At 36.2% G+C, this 24,641-nt stretch overlaps 1 protein-coding gene across 1 annotated transcript in view; it reads left to right on the plus strand.

Annotated features, from left to right (window-relative positions):
- LOC150109438 (P2R1A-PPP2R2A-interacting phosphatase regulator 1) overlaps positions 1 to 24,641 on the plus strand; it is a 208,785-nt gene that overhangs the window by 137,643 nt on the left and 46,501 nt on the right. Inside the window, exons 7-8 of the mRNA XM_090413162.1 lie at positions 15,021 to 15,115; positions 15,223 to 15,278. Of these exons, the coding sequence (XP_090269288.1) occupies positions 15,021 to 15,115; positions 15,223 to 15,278 (151 nt within the window). The remainder of the gene's footprint in view (positions 1 to 15,020; positions 15,116 to 15,222; positions 15,279 to 24,641) is intronic.

The raw sequence follows: 24,641 nt of genomic DNA on the forward strand, positions 1-24,641 counted from the left end.
TATACCAGGTCCCTTGCAGCTGTAAACTGTCTTACTTTGGCCAAACATGCAGGACAGCAAATATCAGAATTTCTGAACACATGGACTACATCCGTTTTTACAGGTACAGCCATTCTGGTCTTGCAGACCATACTCTGGATACACGCCACAGATTACGGTGGAAGAAAGCTATAGTAATACACCATAGCAAATACAAATCAGAAAGACTGGTTATGGAATCAGCCTCAGCCCCAAGCAACTCTCCAAACCTCAACAAATTTGGTTGTATGTGACTGCCCCAAATTTGGGAGGCTTACATCAGCAGACCTTCAGCCCAATGGCCAAGTCACCTACTTAGCCTGCTAGAGGGCACCATCAGGACTTTTAGGAGAACAATAGCTTCATCTCTTCGTTCTCAGTTACTGTGTTGTAGTGCGTACGTGCACGTGCCTTTTTTTGTGAGTTCCTTTTGAAGATGGCAACGACGTTGCCGAAATATCGGAAATATTTATTAAAGTGTAATTTAATTTATATTCATATCTATGTTGTTCAATTTCTTAAGTGATTTAATAATGCATAGTCAACCTATGAGCCTGTCTACATTCATTTCTTTCTCCGAAACCATATTTTCCCATGATGCTTTCCCAACTATCGTTATCTATTCTGACTTGGGCATTCCAATCCCCTTCAATAATTAATACATCTTGCTTTGGTATTTATTCTATTGTCTCTGTCAGATCTTTATAAACTAAGTCAATATCCTCATCTGTGCTGTCAGGTGTGGATGCATATATCTTCACTGTCATCATCATCATCATCAAATTCCTGCCATGTACCATCAAGGGGTGTACAGGATATGACAGTACTACATGAAAAATTTACATCATTACTAACTTCCTATCTACAATTTTCCTCCAAATCAGTCTGTTACTTGTCAAGACTCCAACATTATCAGATCTTATATTTCTATCATCTAAGGCACTTTGTACCGTATCAATCCACCTATATCTTGGTCTTCCTCTGGGTCGTTTTCCTGCCAACCTGGCAGAGAACACTTGTTTTGCTAATCTTTCCTCTCCCATTCTATTTAAGTGACCATACCACCTGAGATTAGCTCTGCTAACGCATTCCTTGATGCTGACAATGTCAAGTTCTTTCCTAATATCCTCATTTTTAATATGATATTGCCATTGATGCCATCTGTTCACACCTCTAATCTTTCTCAGGACTCTCATATCTGCGGTCTCTAGTCTTTGGTCAAGTGTTTTACTTCTGACCCAGCTCTCAGATCCATAAGTTAAAACTGGTTTGAACACCGTCTTGTATACAGCTAATTTAGTGTTCCGACTAATTTCTCTCTTATTCCATATGAATTTATTCAGTTGACTTCCTACCATACCAGCTTTGTTGTTTCTGTTGTCTATTTCTATATTTAATTTACCATCTTCAGTAAAAATCGTAACTGAAATGTTTTACTTGTTCCACAGGTTCTCCATTCACAACACAGTTGACATTTTCAATGATTCTGCCTATTTTCATTGTCTTTGTATTTTTATTGCTGACCTTCATACCATATCTATTACAACAGCTATTCAATTTAGTCAGAGAATCTTGCAGACTTGTAGCGGATTTATTTAGAAGTATAACATCATCCGCATAAAGCAAAGAGCTGACATTAACATCTCCAATTTTGATATCAGGTTTAAGTCCACTTTCCTTCATAATGTGATCCATACAGATAATGAATAATAGAGGAGATAATGTACATCCTTGTCTCACACCAGATTTAACATTAAACCATCTTCCTGTACTTCCTTCAATTCTAACTGCTGACTCACAACTCAAATAAAGACTAAGTATTGCTTGATATAATGCCCCATTGACACCATATAACTGCAGCGTATTGAATAGCTTCTCTCTTGGCACCTTGTCATATGCCTTTTCCAAATCGACAAAACTTAAATACAGATCTTTGTTATATTCCCATGCTTTCTCGACTATTTGTCGTAAAGTGAAGATCTGATCCTGACAGCCTCTATTTGGCCTGAATCCAGCTTGTTCTTCACCAAGCTTTTCTTCCACAATTCTTCTCAACCGTTTCTCAAGTATACTTGCATAGATCTTGCCAGGAACACTCAGTAGGGAAATACCTATCTAATTCTCGCATTCAATTTTATTTCCCTTTTTATATATGGGTACTATGAGAGCTCTACTCCAATCATCGGGAATTCGTCCCTCAGTCCAGGCTTTCTGAACTATGCAGTGCAGCCACTGTAAGACTTTTATACCACCATACTTCAGCATTTCTGGTCGAATATCATCTACTCCTTTCCACATTTCAAGCCTTTGATGGCTTTTTCTACATCAAGTGTGGATATGTATTCCTGACTGCATTCCTGGTCCGTGTTTTTTATCACTGTGCTATCATCACTGCTTGTTTCATTTAGCAGTTTTTCAAAGTAATTACTCCATACTTCAAGGATATCTTTTTCTCCTGTTTTCATGTCACCTTTATCATCTCTAACTCCTTTTACAACTCCTTACAACTAGGGGTGCTTAAGGGTCAAAGCTGTATAACTGAGAGGAGACCTCCACATAGCCTTTAAAGGAATGCGGAGAACCAACCAGGGCTTCTGACCTAATGTCCAATCCTCACCTTCTCGTGGTGCAGAGAAGGTGAGGATTGTTGGGTATCTACATTGATACTGAACGAACGAGGATGGGCTGGCAATTTGGGATTTAGCCGACCAAATTGTATTCTTATTGGTTAAACCAAAATAAAAAATGATGGTACAACATGACAAAATTTCATGCCGGCTGTGGCGTCGCCCGGTTAAACAAGGCCCCCATTGTTTTCGCGAGGGAACCAGGGCGAACAGCGAAAAGTCAGCTACTGGAACAAATCTGAAAACAAACCCCAACTCAACATCACCAGAGTTAAAGATCGGTACTATCAACGTAAGAAACCTGAATGGCAAAGAAATGGAGCTAGCTGAGGAATTAGATAAGTACCAGATCGACATAATAGGGGTGACTGAAACAAAAAAGACCAAAACTGGTGAGATCTTTCTGAGCAATAAATACAAAATGTTATATTCAGGCAATAACAATCAAGGAAAAGAAGGAGTAGCCATAGTATTCAACACAAAATACGAGGCTAATCTTCTTGAATGGCAGTCAGTCTCAAGTAGAGTAATGTGGGCAAATATGAGAATGGGGAACTGGACAATGAGACTTATTTGTGCCTATGGTCCCACAGAAGGTTCTACTAAGGTAGAAGTGGAGGAATTTTTTGAGGCTTTAGAAAAAGCAACTGACACAATGAAAAAGGAAAAGTTGGTCCTTGTTGGGGATCTAAATAGTAGAGTAGGAAATGATTGTGAGACATACAAAAATATTTTGGGAAAATTTGGAGAAAAGAGCAAAGCTAATAATAATGGCAAATATCTGTTAGATTTCTGCTCAGGACATGGACTGGTTATTACTAACACCATGTTCCAACATAAAAATGTGCACAAATTCACATGGAGAGAAGAGGCTAGGAATAAGAAAAGTCTCATTGACTATGTTATTGTTGATAGTGATGTTTTCTCCCTGGTGCAGGACAGCTGAGTGTACAGAGGATTTGAAATTGGAAGTGATCACTATTTAGTCTTGAGCAGGATAAAATTGAATTTCATATTGAAAAGAATAACATGTAAGAAAGTTTTAAAGCGAATAAAAGTTGAGCAGCTCTCAGATGTAAACTGTAGACTAAAATACAGAAATATTATTGAAAAGAAAATGAAAGAGTTTGAGAACAGGAATCAAACCTTGGAGATTCAGTGGCAAACTCTGAAGGAAACATTGATTGATTCTGCCAGAGAGGCATGTGGTGAGGTTGTGTGCAAAGATAAAAAAATCAGAACTCCCTGGTGGACACAGGAAGTTAAAGAGGCAGTGAAGGAAAAGAAGAAAGCATATCAAAAGTTCCTGGCAAATAAGTCAGCTTTTACTCTTACAGAATACAGAGACAAATGTAAGAAAGCTAAACAGTGTGTAAAACTAGCTAAACAAAAGTCATGGGAGGACTTTGGCAAGAATATAGAAAATAAATATCAAGAAGGTGGCAAAATATTCTGGAGGTTGTTGAAGAAGCTTAGGAATGGAGGAAAGAGTGCTGTAAAAGGAATTAGAGATGATAAAGGTGAAATGAAAACAGGAGAAAAAGATATCCTTGAAGTATGGAGTAATTACTTTGAAAAACTGCTAAATGAAACAAGCAGTGATGACAGCACAGTGATAAAAAACACTGACCAGGCATGCAGTCAGGAATACATATCCATACTTGAAGTAGAAAAAGCCATCAAAGGTTTGAAATGTGGAAAGGCAGCAGGAGTAGATGATATTCGACCAGAAATGTTGAAGTATGGTGGTATAAGAGTCTTACAGTGGCTGCACTGCATAGTTCATAAAGCCTGGACAGAGGGACGAATTCCCGATGATTGGAGTAGAGCTCTCATAGTACCCATATATAAAAAGGGAAATAAAACTGAATGTGAGAATTACAGAGGTATTTCCCTACTGAGTGTTCCTGGCAAGATCTATGCAAGTATACTTGAGAAACGGTTGAGAAGAATTGTGGAAGAAAAGCTTGGCGAAGAACAAGCTGGATTCAGGCCAAATAGAGGCTGTCAGGATCAGATCTTCACTTTACGACAAATAGTCGAGAAAGCATGGGAATATAACAAAGATCTGTATTTAAGTTTTGTCGATTTGGAAAAGGCATATGACAAGGTGCCAAGAGAGAAGCTATTCAATACGCTGCAGTTATATGGTGTCAATGGGGCATTATATCAAGCAATACTTAGTCTTTATTTGAGTTGTGAGTCAGCAGTTAGAATTGAAGGAACTACAGGAAGATGGTTTAATGTTAAATCTGGTGTGAAACAAGGATGTACATTATCCCCTCTGTTATTCATTATCTATATGGATCACATTATGAAGGAATGTGGTATTAAACCTGATATCAAAATTGGAGATGTTAATGTCAGCTCTTTGCTTTATGCGGATGATGTTATACTTCTAAATAAATACACTACAAGTCTGCAAGATTCTCTGACTAAATTGAATAGCTGTTGTAATAGATATGGTATGAAGGTCAGCAATAAAAAGACAAAGACAATGAAAATAGGCAGAATCATTGAAAATGTCAACTGTGTTGTGAATGGAGAACCTGTGGAACAAGTAAAACATTTCAGCTACTTAGGCACAATTTTTACTGAAGATGGTAAACTAAATATAGAAATAGACAACAGAATCAGCAAAGCTGGTATCGTGGGAAGTCAATTGAATAAATTCATATGGAATAAGAAAGAAATTAGTCGGAACACTAAATTAGCTGTATACAAGACTGTGTTCAAACCAATTTTAACTTATGGATCTGAGAGCTGGGTCAGAAGTAAAACACTTGACCAAAGACTAGAGACCGCAGATATGAGAGTCCTGAGAAAGATTAGAGGCGTGAACAGATGGCATCAATGGCAATATCATATTAAAAATGAGGATATTAGGAAAGAACTTGACATTGTCAGCATCCAGGAATGCGTTAGCAGAGCTAATCTCAGATGGTATGGTCACTTAAATCGAATGGGAGAGGAAAGATTAGCAAAACAAGTGTTCTCTGCCAGGTTGGCAGGAAAACGACCCAGAGGAAGACCAAGATATAGGTGGATTGATACGATACAAAGTGCCTTAGACGATAGAAATATAAGATCTGATAATGTTGGAGTCTTGACAAGTAATAGACTGATTTGGAGGAAAATTGTAGATAGGAAGTTAGTAATGATGTAATTTTTTCATGTAGTACTGTCATATCCTGTACACCCCTTGAGGGTACATGGCAGGAATTTGATGATGATGATGAACTCCTTTTACAGTACTCTTTCCTCCATTCCTAAGCTTCTTCAACAACCTCCAGAATATTTTGCCACCTTCTTGATATTTATTTTCTATATTCTTGCCAAAGTCCTCCCATGACTTTTGTTTAGCTAGTTTTACACACTGTTTAGCTTTCTTACATTTGTCTCTGTATTCTGTAAGAGTAAAAGCTAACTTATTTGCCAGGAACTTTTGATATGCTTTCTTCTTTTCCTTCACTGCCTCTTTAACTTCCTGTGTCCACCAGGGAGTTCTGGTTTTTTTTATCCTTGCACACAACCTCACCACATGCCTCTCTGGCAGAATCAATCAATGTTTTCTTCAGAATTTGTGACTGAATCTCCAAGGTTTGATTCCTGTTCTCAAACTCTTTCATTTTCTTTTCAATAATCTTTCTGTATTTTAGTCTACAGTTCACATCTGAGAGCTGCTCAACTTTTATTCGCTTTAAAACTTTCTTTTCAATATGAAATTCAATTTTATCCTGCTCAAGACTAAATAGTGATCACTTCCAATTTCAAATCCTCTGTACACTCTGGTGTCCTGCACCAGGGAGAAAACATCACTATCAACAATAACATAGTCAATGAGACTTTTCTTATTCCTAGCCTCTTCTCTCCATGTGAATTTGTGCACATTTTTATGTTGGAACATGGTATTAGTAATAACCAGTCCATGTCCTGAGCAGAAATCCAACAGATATTTGCCATTATTATTAGCTTTGCTCTTTTCTCCAGATATTCCCAAAATATTTTTATATGTCTCACAATCATTTCCTACTCTGCTATTTAGGTACCCAACAAGGACCAACTTTTCCTTTTTCATTGTGTCAGTTGCTTTTTCTAAAGCCTCAAAAAATTCCTCCACTTCTACCTTAGTAGAACCTTGTGTGGGACCATAGGCACAAATAAGTCTCATTGTCCAGTTCTCATTCTCATATTTGCCCACATTACCCTACTTGAGACTGACTGCCATTCAAGAAGATTAGCCTCGTATTTTGTGTTGAATACTATGGCTACTCCTTCTTTTCCTTGATTGTCATTGCCTGAATATAACATTTTGTATTTATTGCTCAGAAAGATCTCACCAGTTTTTGTCTTTTTTGTTTCAGTCACCCCTATTATGTCGATCTGGTACTTATCTAATTCCTCAGCTAGCTCCATTTCTTTGCCATTCAGGCTTCTCACGTTGATAGTACCGATCTTTAACTCTGGTGATGTTGAGTTGGGGTTTGTTTTCAGATTTGTTCCAGTAGCTGACTTTTCGCTGTTCACCCTGGTTCCCTGGCGAAAACAATGGGGGTCTTGTTTAACCGGGTGACGCCCCAGCCGGCATGAAATTTTGTCATGTTGTACCATCATTTTTTATTTTGGTTTAACCAATAAGAATACAATTTGGTCGGCTAAATCCCAAATTGCCAGCCCATCCTCGTTCGTTCAGTATCCGAGTAGATACCCAACAGGGTGCACCACGAGAAGGTGAGGATTGGACATTAGGTCAGAAGCCCTGGTCTGTTCTCCGCATTCCTTTAAAGGCTATGTGGAGGTCTCCTCTCAGTTATACAGCTTTGACCCTTATGCACCCCTATGTTCACTGTTGATATATTAAATGGTTTTGCATGAAATCTTGCTACTATGATTCGTTCATTGACTGCTTTGTATCTTAACAGTGTCACTCTAGCTCTTTTGTTAAGAAAGAAGTGTCACTGATGATTCATAATAATGTTTTACAGTATAAATAACCAAGAGAGGAAAAAAATATATTGATTAAACTCACTAATAGCTCTTTTGTTAAGAAAGAAGCGTCATTGATGATTCATAATAATGTTTTACAGTATAAATAACCAAGAGAGGAAAAAAAGATATTGATTAAACTCACTAATATTTCTTTGATTTTCTAACTAGCATCTCCAGAGCACAATTATAACTGTGATAGGCATGTATCCCTACCTACATAATGAAGGGGAAAACAATTTAAATTGCAACTGACAACAGAATTAATGTCTTTATTTGGTGCCTTTTATGGATCAGATAACCACGAAGTTAATATAGAGTAGTCAGGCTATCGGATCTTAAAATAATAATCTCCCAGATCTTTGATAAATTTGAAAATTAGCCCATCTTCAACCCATTCCTAAGGAGGCATTAAATCTTGTCATCAAATTACTATCCAGTTTCACTCTCTTCAGTTCTTTCTAAAGGAATGGAGAAAAACATTAGCACTCACCATCTAAGCTAACTCGATGTCTCTCAGCTAATAAATGATTATCAGTATGCATTCCACCACTGTCAGTGAATGAAAAGAGGATCTTCTTGCTTATGTCACTCTCCTTTGGACAAGTGACACAGGAATGTATTGGGGGAATTCCTAGTAGTTACTCTTGATATGGTTGGAGAAATGCCTGGCAGATTTTATGACACATAGAAGTAAAAGAAAGGGAGAGCAAAAGCGTGAGAATAAGGATCAGATTTTATAGGGTGATTCATTGATAAGAGGTGAGGAGAGTGGTGAAATTGTCTCTTCCTGGTACTAAGATTAAAAAAGGCAGTGATGCTGTAAATATCAATAGAGGTGATAATCTCAGCTCTATGCTTTATGTGATGATGTTATACTTCTAAATAAATCCACTACAAGTCTGCAAGATTTCCTGACTAAATTGAATAACTGTTGTAATAGATATGGTATGAAGGTCAGAAATAACAAGACAAAGACAATGATAGACAGAAACATTGAAAATATCAACTGCATTGAGAATACAGTTTTACTTATACAGTGTTTTATCTATACAACAAGTAAAACATTTCGGCTACTTAGGCATGATTTTTAGTGAAGATGGTAAGTTAAATATGGAAATAGATAACAGAATCAACAAAGCTGGAATGGTAGGAAGTCAACTGAATAAATTTATATGGAATAAGAGAGAAATTAGCCAAAACACTAAATTAGCTGTATACAAGACAGTGTTTAAACCAATTTTAACTTATGCTGGGTTAGAAGTAAAAACACTTGACTGGAGACTGCAGATATGAGAGTCCTGAGAAAGATTGGGGGCATGAACAGATGGCATCAATGGCAATATCATATTAAAAACGAGGATATTAGGAAAGAACTTGAGTCAACATTTAGGAATACATTAGCAGAGCTAATCTCAGGTGGTATGGTCACTTAAGCAGAATTGGAGAAGAAAGATTAGCAAAACAAGTATTCTCTGCCAGGTTGGCAGGAAAAAGACCTAGGGGAAGACCAAGATATAGGTGGATTGATACAGTAAAAAGTTAGAAGACAGAAATATAAGACCTGATAATATTGGAGTCTTGACATTTAACAAACTGATTTGGAGGAAAATTGTAGATAGGAAGTTAGTAATGATGTAAATTTTTCATGTAGTACTATTATATCCTGTACACACCTTGAGGGTATATATCAGGAACTTGATGGTGATGCTGTAGGATGCAGAGAGAGAGAGAGAGAGAGTTAAGGTGAAAGAGGTGTTTATTTCTGGTACAAATGATTTAGCAGGTGAAAAGTGTGGTTTGTGAGAAGGCATGAAAGAGTTGCTCGTGTATACGAAAAAGAAGAGTGAGAAAGTAAAAGTTGTGAGTCTGCTGCCACAGTATGATAGAGGTGAGCTGAGATGGAGAGCTATGATTGCAAATAAGTCAGTGCACAGATTGTGCAGAGGAATGCTGTGGAGCGAGTTTGATGGAAGGAATGATTTATTTAAGGTGAATGGCTTGCATCTAAATGGATTTGGTGTCAGGAGTATTGAGAAAGACTCCTGAGAGTTCAGAAGTGCAGAATCAGCGAAACTAGAATGTTTGGAGGGGGGGGGGTGCAGTTCAGAAAGTAGAGGTTAGTAAGTGATCGCATGATGCAAAATGTAGCATCCCACCAGGTTCTTAACTTTAGTGGGTTAAAGAACACAAAGTTGTAAAAGAGGTTGTAGAAGGAAAGGGGTATTGCAGTTTATGTATACTATACTAATGCCAGAAGTATTTGAATAAGGTTGGAGTTTCTGGCATTGATTAGCACAACTAGCCAAAAGTAATAGGCATTAGTGAGACAAGGGTGACTGATGATGATATTGCCATAGAAATAGAATGCAAAGGATATAGTGTCTTCAGAGAAGACAGAAGGAACAGGGTGGTGGTGGTGGGGATTTGCTAATGATAGCAGAGGAATTAAAGCCAAAAAGAGTAGTGAACAGGCATTCAGAGGGAAGTACATTTGAGGTAGATAGAGGACAACAGGACTAAATATTGGTTGCTGCTATAATCCAAGGAATATAAGGGAGAATGTAGATGGCATGCACTTGCAAATTAGCATGATGAGTACAGATCAAGTAATTATTATGGGGATTTTAACTATGGGGACATAGATTGAGAGGAGAAATGGTCACAGGCAGGGAAGGAAATGGAATTTATACAGCTGTGAAAAGATAATTACCTGAGGCAACAGGTAATGGAGAGGACATGAGGTTTAAGAGTGTGCTGGATCTGATCATTGCATCAGAGAACTGTAACCAATCTAGCTCCACTGCCTCCATTTGAAGAAAGTGATTATGTAGTCTGGACATGGGAGATTACCAGACATGCAGAAATTCTGTTAAGAAGAGATATATGTGAAATTCTAATGAAGTGACGATGGAATTGGTTAAGGGAAATGGCTACTCATTGATATTGCTAGAATTTGCAAAAGCATTTGACAAGATTCCACATAGAACTTTAATGCATAACTTGGAGCAAATGGGGATGGATGTGAATCTGGTGATTTGGATTAAAGGGTGGCTGATGGATGGATATCAGAGAGTGGTTTATGGAGAAGTTGAGTTCAGGAGAAGGCAAGTGACCAGTAGTATACCACAGGGCTCAGTATTTGGTCCACTGTTATTTAATTTGTTTATCAGTGATATAGGAAATGGTTTAACAGGAAACATTCAGTTTGCTGATGGAAGAGCAATGGTAGATGAAAGGTGATGTAGAGATCCTGCAGGAAGACTTAAATATATTATCAATATAAACAAAGGTAAATGGCTCTCAGTTTAATGTGGCTAAGTGTAAGGTGATGCACTTTGAGAAGAGATCATAAGCAGTACTATATCGATGGAGCTGAACTGCAGGAAACTGATGAGGCCAGGGACTTGGGTGTGATTGTGAAGGAAATTGAAGTTTAGAAGGCATATTGTGAAGGTGATCAAAACAGCACATAAGATTACTTGGTTGTTGAAGAGCAAACTAACAAACAGGAATAGAGAGGTTATTGTTCTCCTATATAAGGCCATATCTGGACACCTGGATTTTGTGAGGGATGAAGAAGTGGAGAAGAGAGTCCAAAGGCAAGTGACAAAGATTGCAGCAGGTCTCTGAAATGCTCCCTATGGAAATAGATCGACAGTCTGTAGACTATAAAAATTAGCTGATAGGCAAAAAAGAGGAGACATGATAAAAGCATTTAAGTTATTAAAGGGGTTTTATAGGATTATTTAGTGTATGATATACAGGTCTCGAGATATTACATACATATTACATAAAACAGTTGTAAAAATAAATAGGTTTGATACTGAAGAACTTTTTTCGATACTTGGCAGGAAGGGAGAGAACAAGTTGTTGCCAGCAGAAGTGTGTAAATATGTGGTTAGTAAGAGTGTTAGGACTAGATTTTTTGCTTGGAACACCTGGTGAATGGGTTGCCAGAGGTGATTATGAGTGCTTCATGATTGAATGAGTTATAGGAGAGGTATGATAGATATTGTGTATGATGGATCTCCCATGATGAGTTTTCTGACTCCATGGAGATACGTATATAATAGTAACATTTGGAAGGCATTTGATTGAATTTGGCACAACACACATTATGTTTGATGGTAGATAAATCTTTATCTCCAAACTTTAGAACTAAGTTGGTGTTCTACAAAGCTCTGTTCCAATACAGAGTTTTCTCATGATAGTACCCTGCACTACTCTTTCTCATTTGCCTAATCTCGTTCTTCACAAATCACCAGAACTTCCAGAATATCAACTTCTACTATCCTAAATTCTTATTTTTCAAATCCTCTTCATTTGGTTGCTGCTTATTACTAGTAAAACTCAATACTATCTTTTTTCTTACCCTCCCGCAAAAACAAACAAACAAAAAAAAAACTTCCATTTTTACTTTTGATGTCACCGAAATCTCTGAATAAGGTCAAATTTCTCATCCTAGGACAAATCTAATCTATAGTTTTTTCTTGGCATAAACATATCACAAATATTTCCCCTGCATCTAAGAAATCAGATTTTATCTTAGAGTTGAATCATTACTTCACCTCCAAACAGTTATTAACTCTATATAAATTTGCAAATCCATCCTGCCATTGAATACTGTTCTTACATTTGATGATTCTTATGGAGCCCTAAGAGCTCCATAAGAATACTTCATTCATACAGAAGAAATTGGTTAGGTTGATTAGTGACCTGTCTCTCACCAGTTCACTTGACTCTCTTTGACACACATTTCAGTTGCTTGCATTTTCTTCAAACATAGACTGTAACATTTAATTGCATAACAGATGAAAATTGCCAATTGCTTGACAGTTTTCTATTACACATTTGTTTGATTAATTGCATAATGCTTATTTGCATGCGATGCTTTTTAGTGCATCCAAACTGCATTTCCAGCTTGTTCAAATGGTTAATTTGAGCATGCTGGAAATAGTTGTTTTTTCTAAAAACGTATTTTGTCTGTTTCTTCAAAAATTCAGCGTCAGAAATTTTTTAGTTTTGCTGATGCTTGAAGATGTTTCCCACACAATCATAAATACCATACATACAATGTTATATATATCTGTATTCCCACATTACATAAGTGCATATTGTAACAAAGCCATTTTTTGTGCTGTGTTGTAGCTGTGTGTAGCCTGTTAATGTTTATGTTAATTTATATGTTCAGTGTTCTTGAAGAACACTGAACACATAAATTTAAAACACATTTTAAACATTTTATTTTTACTCATTGATGTTACCAAAATGGACTTATAGAACAAGTTCTGTAAAAGGATTTGATTAGTAAATTGGTACAAAATAAAATAGCAGAGTATGAAATATCACAATTGCAAGTGTCATAAAACTTATCCCATAGTTAATATAAAGTATTTATGCTTTGGAGTGTTTTTTCTTCAAGGGACAAAAAGATATGACAAATTTTTTCAGTAGTTATGATATAGATGTATAATGTATTAATATATATATATAATAATATATTAATGTGAAGGATGTCCAGAAAGTAAGTTCCAATGGGCCGTCAGAGAAACAAAAATATACTTGCAAAAAAAACTTTATTGGAAATTAAAGTAGACATCTTTCACTACTTTTCGACATAATTTCCGCCATTGTTCAGGCACTTATCATAATGGGGCACCAAGAGTTGTATACCTTCATCATAGAAGGTTGCTGCCTATGATGCAAACCACGTATTGACTGCTTCTTTGACCTCGTCGTCATCTTGAAACTGCTGGCCACCTAGGAAAGATTTCAGATGTTTGAAGAGGTGAAAGTCGCTTGGCACGAGGTTAGGACTATATGGGGGATGATGGAATTGTTCCCACCCAAAGGTGGCGAGAAGTTGTTGTGTTACGCCGGTCGTGTGTGTGGGTAGGCATTATCATGAATCAAAACAGCGCCCCTGGTAAGCATGCCATGTTGTTTATTCTGGATTGCATGACACAGTTTCTTAAGGGTTTGGCAGTACATATTCACGTTGATTGGAGCCTTGACCCAAGAAGTCTACCAACAAAATTCCTTGTCTGTCCCAAAACACAGTGTACATGATTTTCTGAGTGGAAACCATTGTATTCAATTTCATCTTCACTGGTAATGAGGTGTGCGTCCACTCCATCATGTTCATCATCGTGCACATCTGTCCTTCCTTCATTAAAAAGTCTTACCCATCTTTGTGCCATTGAATCACACATTGCATGTTCTCCATAAACCTCAATAATTTGCCGATGAATTTCAGCTGCTTTAACGTTCCTTGCATTCAAGAAATGGATAACTGACCTAATTTCACATGCGGCGGGCAATTCGATTTTCTTAGACATAAACAATGCCAAGAAGTATATGTACTGCAAGAATGTCTGAAAATGACAGCAACGCCTTGCTAATGAATTAACAAACTGAGCATGCATGCACACCATTGTGATCACAGCTCTGCAGTGAAAATATTTAAAAACGGAACTTACTTTCCGGATGTCCCTCATATATAATTAATATATAACAACAATGTATACAAATGTATTAATATATCATTACATAAACAAATCTCTATATGTATTTACATAGTGATTATTCATACTGCCAGCACATGCATGTTTGGTGCCATGTCAGTTCAACTCTTTGCCTGAGATCCTGTAAAGTCTCTAATAATAATTGCTTATAACGATAATCACATATTTTTCTTTGAAAAAAAAATCGCTACACAATTAACTGAAATGGTCTTTTCCATAGGTCTTTAAATAAATGTTGACAAATTTCTTCCTTCCCCTTAATTTTCTGCCCAGCCTTTCTATAATTTCTTTACATTTTCTTCAAGCACATGCCAATTATTAATCAGGCGAGAAATGTATAATATGTTGAACATGACCATGCACAAGTACTCATTAGTATCAGCTGATCCAGTGAAATAGTGACTCTTTTTTTAAGAGAGTAATGTTGGTTACTCTATTTTTTTTTAATGTTTTTCTGGTACATTAGTATTAGTACTGTGGGGTGGGCTCAGAGTTAATCCAGAAATTCTGATCTAAAGATCAAGCATGGAATTTGGTCAGCCAAGTTCCAAATTTCCAACCAATCTTATTCATTCACCTTCCATCTGGATATGCAATAATATTCCAGACCTTCAACCTGTTTCTTTTTCTATGTTCTAAAGGTCTCCTCATAGTTATCTAGCTTTCATGAAGTGATCCTAAAACATTTTAACATAGGATTAAAATATGCATCACATTTTGAAAAAAATTCTATATCAACTGAAATAAAATGAATTGTGTCAAATTAAATTATGTAATGTGTTAGGATGTAACAGTATGTATAATATAAGTAATTTGTTTCTGTGTATCATAATAAAAATTACTGTTCTCTATGTTTTTAAAGCAATGTTTTTCTCCATCAACCTGTCTACCAGTAAGGTCAAGTGCCTTTTCTCCCAGTCCAAGCCCTAGTCCTACACGCAAGAATTTTACAACCAGGTATGCTCTATAAAATTAATTGCTATCTCTCAGTTTATTTTTTATTTAACTATTGATTAATAATTTCCTTTTTTCTTTTTTAATGTTTTAATTTATTTCTGTTTCAGACGTAGCCAAAGTCCCATATCGTTAAGACCAAGTCAGTTCTCCATTAAAAGAAAATGTAAGTTTCCATTAAACTAATTTGCATTTTTTTATTTTAATAATGTTGATAAATAACTTGTATTAGTAATAATATAAAGTATATATTATATTATTATATAATATAATAATATAATATTATTATTATACAAATAATATAATAATAATAATAATAATAATATTGCTTGAGCTGGTATGTGGTAAGTCAGATATGTAGATGTTAAATAGTAAAGGGGATAACACAAAGCCCTGTGGAAGACCATTGTGGAGGAATCTGGGCCTGCTCTTTTTTTCAATCAATATGGACCTATCTTTCTGTTAGAGAGAATGGATTCAAAAAGCTGGAATTGTTTTGCACTCCTTATGATATTGCTTAGCTTTAGGAGGAGGCCCGTGATCTAGACTGTGTCATAAGATGATGTTAGGTCGATGAAAATGACTCCAGATTTAAGTTTCTTCTGGAAGCCTGCTTCAATCTATGTTGTCAGGGCCTGGTCACAGCAACTTCTTCCTGGCCTGAAGCCAGAGTGCTCTTTTGATGAGTGGTGAAATTCATTTAAGGAGAATTCATTCAAAGAGCTTAAAGATGGAGCAAAGCAGGGAGATTAGTCATAGATTTTTGACATTATTTAGATATTTTCCTGGTTTGGGTACAGCAATTGTTTTGGCTTTCTTACACAGTTTTGGTAGTTTTCCAGTTGTTATAATTTTTGAGAAAAGGACAGCCAGCCATGTTTGACCTCGTTAACTGAGATGTTTTAGAAACTCGGGGAGGATACCATTCATCCCTGCAGCATGTCCCTGACACAACTGATGGGATAAATGTAGAAAGATCATCTCTAGTTACACCTCACATAAAGACTGTTTGTTGAACAATTAAAGTTTTATTCATTGTATGTTGTCAGCAGATTATTATTATTAAGAGAGACCTCCAGGGAGTCAGGAACTCACTAAGGGAGGCCACATACTACACGCACCAGCTATCATACTTATTCTTGAATTCATTCACGCTGCTTGCACTCACAACATCCAATGGCAGTCCATTTCAATCACTCACCATCCTATGAGAGAAAAATATAGCTCTTGCCCCCTTCTTAGCGGCATTCATTCTCAGCTTCCAATGATGCCCTCTTGTCCTTTCCCCACCCTCCATAAATTGAAAAATTCCATCATTTGAAATCCTCTATGACCTTTCAGAAGTTTGTAAGTCTCAATCGTATCATCTCTCTTTCTCCTTTGCTAGTGTCTGCAGTCTACAAATTCTCTTCATAATCGGTATTCCATAATCTGATATCATTTTTAACACTCTCCTTTGCACTCTCTCACTCCAATATATCAGAATCACAATGGAAACCAAGAGACCAGAACTGTGCACAATAGTCCAATTGAAGTCTTATCAAGGCCTTGTAAAGAGCCAAAATGACATCCTTATCTTTACATGTGAATATTTGTTTCAGCATTGCAATTATTGTCCGCGCGGTTAGCCTAGTGGCTTTGCGCTTCGCAACCATATGCCTGGGGAAGGAGTGTCCTAGGTTCGATTCCCGTCGGAGACGTGAGGAGCTGAAGGATCTTCCTCAGCCATAGCCAAGTTAGCCGGTCTTGGGCGCGGGCAGTAGGGTTTTTCCCGCCAGTTTATCTGGCGTTTTTCATCCCGCAAGCAGGCAAACCGGCCCCGTGAACACACACGGATACAGCCAAGAATACCTTGAGGCATAGGAGTGACCATTCTATCCTCGTATTTCGGTTACGAAATCCAAGCATGCTTGGAAGGTTGTGGGCCTTAAAGGCCTGTTAAAGCCAGTGGGATAGATAGATTGCAATTATCTTTTGAGTTGTATTTGCAATCTTTGCTACATGGTCCCTGAACTTCAGCTGCCTATCTAATAGCACTCCAAACTCCCCAGTCTCATCAGTGTTTTCTTCAAGCATAATCCAACCAATATAATACGACATTGGATATCTAATCACGATGAAGTGCATGACTTTACATTTACTTACAATGAACTGACATCCATTTTCCCATACCCACAATTCCAGCCTATTCAAATCATTCTGCAAGTACTGCATATCAGCAGCATTCCTGATTACCCTACCTCAGTATCTTTGCTTCATCAGCAAACAGCTGTATGTCGCTTGTCAAATCCTTCCCAATATCATTAATGTATAGATTGAATAACAGTGGACCAAGCACTGATCCTTCTAGTACACCACAGGTTACCTTAAATCTTGCAGACTCACATTCTCCATATACCACTGTTTGATATCTGTCAGTCAGCTATCCTCATCCATGCTAAATCTATAATCCAAACCCATATTCTCCAATTTATGCAACAGAATTACATGCAGTATTCTGTCAAAAGTCTTAGCAAAATCTAAAAGTATCATGGTGTATCCATTTCTCCTTTTCTAGTTCAATGGTAACATTGTTACAAATTGTGAGCAACTTGCTAAAATATGACCTTCTCTTAGTAAACCCATGTGGCTCATTGCAAATTAGAGATGTACTGTCAACCCATTTCTGAATGCAAGCCCTAACCAATTTTCCAAAATCTTCACCACTGCTCCTGAGATACTAATTGGTTGATAGTTGGATACATCGGTCTTTGCACCACCCTTGTGCAGTGGAATTACTATACATTTTTTCCATTCCTGCAGAATTTTCCCTGTTCTGAGACTCATGTTAAACAGCCTCAACCTTCTCATCCTCATAATCACAAGTAGGTAAATATATCTGAATAAGCAGAATATTTCTTGGTTTTGCTTTCATCTTTACCACCAAAACTCTGTCTGAGATTTGCCAGTAGCCTTCCACACATCTGGCCACTCATTTATTCAATATTATACTAACACCTGCTTGATGTTGCTCTTCCCCTCCTGAGTAAATTATTCTCATTCCATCCTCTGTTCTAAAATTTCCTTTTCCTTTCCATCTCACCTCAGCCATTCCCATAACATCTGTTTTCAATCTTAGCATCTCCATCTTTACAATCTCCAATCTTCCAGTTTGAAGTAAGGTATTCACATTCCAAAATCCAATGTGAAAATTACTTTTAGCCCCCATTTCCACATGAATATATGCCATTTTCCTCTTCTCCACCTCCTGCAGGCTGTAATAAAGATGATTCATATGACTGACATGCAATCTGGTCAATATCCATACTGGAACAAGTGACCTTCCTGGTAGCCAATTGCGCAGTTCCGAACCCAGGAGTCCCATCCTGAACTGTGCATTGTTCGTCATTTTGATCCTTGCTGCTCATCCAAACTAGGGAAAAGTAGAAGCATGGTGGTTTCCCGTTGCCTTCTATGCATGAAGAAATGAAAAAAATAGAAGCATAGAAAGATTCACCCCCTAGCCCTCAAGTACTCTAATAGCATTGGGGGGAAGGAACAAGAAAGAAGAAAAGGAAAGAAAGAAATAAGAGTAGGGACCATCCTATAGATAATATAACAGATGTATATTACATGAAATAAGGTATGGTCCAGCATCAGGTACCTCGGGTTCGCCACTCCCGTACTCACTAAAAGTGAGCCCTTGAGGCATTAGTACATTTCTAGTAACAGCACCAAAAGTAGTAATGGCAGCACATGATAATGGACCAAGTAGAAGTTGCTATAATGTATTTCTGAGCATACACAGAAGTGAAGAGAATGTTATTGGATGTTGCTAAGCATTCAGCTGTTCATGGAGTAAAAAAAGGAACACAGCAGGAAAAAAACTGGAGTTTCTGTGTCTTCAATATATGAAGACACAGAAATTAGAAGAAATGTTAGAAATAAGTGTGACGTTTATTATAGTTATTAATCCACATAGGATTTTATTTGGTTGAAACTGAAAGGAACTTCATTGCTTGCCAGTTCATATAGAAATGGGCTCAGAAAGTAAAGTTTGTTTCTTTAGGAATCTCAGTCTTATAAGTGATTTCTAACAGTTTATATGGTTTTAGTTATTTCATTAGAAGCTTCCATACAGCAAGCAGAGTTGTTCTGAAGTGGCAACACTGTTCATAAAGTTTCAACAAGAATGTTCGAGACCTTCATATAAAAAGTTAATTCATTCTATATCATGATATTGTTGATATAGTTTTTTAGTAGTTTATTTAGTGGAGCTTACTACTACTTTCCTGTAGAAAGTAAAGTATCTTGAATGAAAACAAGATGTTTTCTTCAGTGTTCTGTGATTTTAGATGTGAGAAGAATTTGACTCTGTGATGTTGCTGTTATACAGGAAGCAGTTTGATGTTAGTCTTTCTCCTATGTGAATTCAAGAAGGAATAAAAGTTTGGTACAGAAAGTAAAGAAACTGAAATTCCAAAAGTTTTGTCCATATAGGATAATATTTATTGGTTTATGTGATTGAAAGGTAGTTGTGCACATCAGTTTTTTCTTGTTGTAATTTGAAGAATAAACTGGGGCTTGCATAGCTAAATATTGATTTAATGTTTTATATATTTGTGTTATTTGTAGATTAAGGATGTTTATTTTGATTATGAAGTGTTCGATTTCATAATGAGTTCGCAGGTTAATTGAAGAAGTTAGGTTACATATGACATATCTTTAGATATCTCATGTGCAAGTTAAATCTGGAGTTTAGTTTTGGTGTTTTCTTTTTATTTTGAAGTTCAGAGTTTATTTAACCACTCAGAGTGTCTGAGGGAGAAAGTAAAATATATATGCTTCCCCACACATCATGCATCTCCCCTCACTCACTCTGAGTGGCTAAACTCTGAACTTCAAAATTAAAAGAAAACACCGAAACTAAACTTCAAATCCTAACTATATAACAGAATTATGTACAACATCAAATCAACACTTAACTATGCAAGTGCCAGTGTATTCTCAAATCACAACAAGAAAAAAACTTATGTGCACAACTTCCTTTCAAGTCATATAAACCAATAAATATTATTCTATATGGACAAAACTTTTGGAATTTCAGTTTCTTTTCTTTCTGTATAAAACTGTTATTCCTTCTTGAATCCACACGGGAGAAAGACTAACATCAAATCAAAACTGCTATTATGTTGCTGTATAACAACATAATATAGCAACATAATCAAATTCGTCTTGCATCTAAAATCACAGAACACTGAAGAAAACATCTTGTCTTCATTCAAGATACTTTTGTAACTTTACTTTCTACATGAAAGTAGCAGCAAGCTTCACTAAATAAACTACTAAAAAACTATGATTTGTCACTTCTGAACAACTCTGCCTTCTGTGTGGAATCTTTCTGATAAAATGAACTAAAGCCATATAAACTGTTAGAAATCACTTATTGGACTGTGAGAATCCTAAATAAAAAAAAACTTTACTAGACCCATTTCTGTATGAACTGGCAAGCATTAAAGTTTCAACTGAATTAAATCCTGTGTGGATTAATAATACTTAAACGTCACACTTATCTCTTTATACAACATATTATACTTGTTAAGAATAATGTTAAGAATGCCCAAGATGTTCAACAAACTCTATCCCTTTGTTTCTGATACTCCTAATATTCGTGCACAGACATAACAATCTACCTGCATGTTCTTTTGTATACTCTTGTCTGCGGTCTGCATGACACAGTTGGACAACTTACAGATCTCTATTCTTCTCTAGGACACCTTTGCACACATTTGATGGGTCCGAACTGGATGAACACAAAGTCTAAAATCATTGTCTCCTCATCAACATTTCCATGACAAAGCCATTCCTGTCATTAACACAGTTATATAACATTGTCGCTCTTAAACTCACATTCTCACCATTCCTCCCTTTATAATTTAGTTCCTGACTCTCTATGTTAGGTCTCATACCAGTTCTTAGTTTTTCTGGACTCCTGATACCAAACACATTCAGTTGTAGGCCATCCCTCTTATAGAAATCCAATCTTCCCCCAAATTCACTCTACACATTCAAAAACTCGCATCCATTCCTTCTACACAGCCTATGCATCGAATCATTTGCCACCACAGCCCTTCTTAATTCATTTTTATCATATTGAAGTAAAATACTGATGATTTTCACTTTCTCACTCTTCACTCTTTCAATCTTTTATGTCTTCTCTCATACTGAACTTATCACTAGTTAAGTTGTTAATACTTACTACAATTACGATTCATTTGCTTTTCTGTTTTTGAATTGCTTCTTTTATATTCTTAATTTTTGCTCCAGGAAAACTCAAAGTTATAACTTGCTCATCAGTAGTGTGTTTTATTATAGAGTCACCATACCAAATAACTTCTTTCTTTTTACTAACGACATCACTTACCTAATTTCTGTTACTTCCTGACTTACCTGTTTCTGTGCTTTGTTGTTTCTTATTTTGCTACTTAATTTTCATTTTCTCCCTATGCTCATTTAAATGCCTCTCGACTTTTTGTAATTCCCACGTTGTTTCTCTGATGATCTGCTTTAATTTTGCTATTCTGGAGATTAATTCATTTTCATTAACCTCCTCCACTACTCCAGTAATGTCATTAGCAGGGTTAGCTTTCTTGTTCTCACTTGCAGTGCTCTTTTTAGCATTAATTTTCTTGCGCATTTTTGGAACCATTTTAAACTTATGCTTATTGTTGAAATATCTTAATAAAAATGTTATAAAATACTAAATATACTAAAAACCCTAAAATCTACACTGATATACTATAAAACACTAATTTTCTAAGGAAAAAACACAATAAAACAGACAAAAATCGCCAATTTTCACGAGTGCTAAATTTGCTAACCAACCAACCACAATGTATCCTCGAACCAATCCAAATTTTGAGAATCTATCTACTTATGTGTGTGGGTTTTTCTGAACACTGAGAAGGAAAGGGTGCCATTGAAAGACTTGTGATTAAAGTATATACAGTCAACTAAATGCTGAGATGGTGATAGACCATTGCTAGGACTTCTGTTTTCCTTGTAGAATTTGTCTTGGAAATTGCAAGAATTTGTCATTGACAATTCTGTCAAGGTATGTTGGTGAATAGGTTGATGATGTCCATATGCATTTTTTATGCAGCTTAGAGGCATCTTGCCTCTAAGCGTGGGCTGCCAGCAAAAGTATTTCTAGAGAGTGAAAAGAAGGGGGATATATCTTGTCATCTGCTGTGTGCTGCAGTGGTATGTTTTGCTCATGTATCTTTAGTTCTATAAATGCCAGGAATTAGTGATGCCTAGAAACATGATACCTCTTGGTATCCTCTGGCCAGTTTACATGGACTTCAAGCAAAATTTTTGGTTATGTTTTAGGTATATTGGGTGGGGTCATGATGGAGAACATCCTAAAAGGGCATCCCCAGACAAACAGATGCAGAAAAAACAGGAATACAGAAGAGCAGTATGACTTTACAATCTGGACAAGATTTCATATATATATTGCATCAACAAGGCATAAAAATTCTCACTAGTAAACAAATCTCAAGTCTCCTTCATCCTACAAAACTTCTGCATTTATCAATCAAAACCAGGAATGTATGTAAATATATGACAAAGAGTCTGGTCAAGAAAGATATGCATATTACGACACATCAAGGATGTAGAGAAGCTTCAAGAATTAAATCAGGACTAGCAGCACATACACCATAGAAAAAAAATCAAATGCTATGACACTGTATAGAAATGGCCTACATTAATTACTTCTTCATCAACAGAGCATTAAAAGAATCATCAAGAGTGTAAAAAAAAAAAAAACCTTCACAATGTAACAAGAAACAAAATATGATCCAACATCAAGGTTGGTCATCTTTCATCATAAACCTGGCAAAGGCCTTGAACTTTCTGTATATTTTGTCTGTTTCAAATTTATGTATTACTTGACACCAGCTGGTTTCCTTGTTGCAAAACCCAGTGAATATAATATCAGTTTTGATTTTTATGTTATCCTCCTGAAGAAGTAGTAGAAATTAAAATGTAAATTGTTCGTCACACAGTCTCCATGTGGCACATTTGCCAAACTTTCAATACTTCTACACCACTATCATCATCATGGGCTTCAAACCAATTATTGATGACACGTACCACCACATGCACTTATTTAAATTTATGTGTTTATTATACATATTAGTAGGAAACTTTTAATTATTATTATAACACAAGAGATAAAAAAAATCAGTATTTTAAACCTACATTTCACCTAGTAAATTAAATATTTTCAAGGACAATGGTAACAAAGGTATGGATATTTTTTATTGGGTTTAGTTGGGAGATGGATTTCATAACTCAGTGGAAGATCTAAAGTGGCATGAAAGTTCCATATATGATCTTTAACACTGGTGTTCTGGAGTATGTTAAAAAATAAAAAATGTAGCCTATCCACTGTACTAATGCACTGTAAATTACAACTTTTTGTGGATGACAGTGACATTAAAAAAACAGAATTTTAAGCTGAAAACAACCCTGCATTTACTGTTTTCAGATATGCTTGTTACCAGACTCTTAGGTGATCCCTCTAGTTTCCTGTTAACAAGTACAATCATATCTAACATTTCTGTCATCTAAGTCACTTTTAACATCAATCCACCTAAATTTTAATTGTCCTTGGGCATTTTTCCGGGCACCAAACAAATATTTTGTTAGCCTTTCCTCTTCCATTCTGGTTAACATGCTCACTTCAGAACAATTGGAACTGTCTCGCGATCAGTCTAACCATCTGAGGGTTGAGAGAAAACACAGTGCTCACACAATTTCGTGCTTTGAAATTGGTGGATATGCCACATATCAATATGGTTCTTCAATTGTAACCAAATTTGTTTGGAGGGGGAAGCTAATGTGTTTGTTTGTTTTAGGATGTATTTGTAAACAGTAATTAAGGACAGTTCTATATTTGGTTGGTATTTGAATTACTAAAAGTTGTAAGTATGTGAACCATCATTAATGAGTTATGTGATAATAGGAAATATAAGAGAAAGAAAGAACAGATGTGAATAGAAATACTTTCATTACTGGCAAACAAATTATTAATAATTTACATTTGTGATATTATATGCATGTCCTATAAGTTGCTCGATGGGGCAAATAACATATGATCCTATAAACTGTTGACATGCATATATGCATTTTTAATGGCATAATTAAACAAAAAAGCTTAAATTAAAGATGCCATGAAATTATATTCTTGTTTACTCCTTTATCAAAGTGTTAGCAAACTAAGTTTCTGTTGAAGTATCTTTAACAACTTGGCTACTTATGTATAGAGGCTAATGATTTCACATACATACATAGAATTGTGGGAAGCATGACTACCCAGACTAGTTTCGACCTTTATTGGGTATCTCTCTCCAAAAACTCTGAGTGATCTACAAGAATGTTCTAAATTTCAACGAGCAACCCAAATCGATCACTCCTAAATGAATCAAAATCTCATCATTGCCTCTACTTGGTGAAAAGCAAAACCCACCACTTAACAGAA

Source organism: Typopeltis vanoorti, chromosome 2, assembly GCF_054136105.1.
Source record: "Typopeltis vanoorti isolate ZY-2024b chromosome 2, IOZ_Tvanoo_1.0, whole genome shotgun sequence".
In the NCBI taxonomy this organism is placed as follows: Eukaryota; Metazoa; Arthropoda; class Arachnida; order Uropygi; family Thelyphonidae; genus Typopeltis; species Typopeltis vanoorti.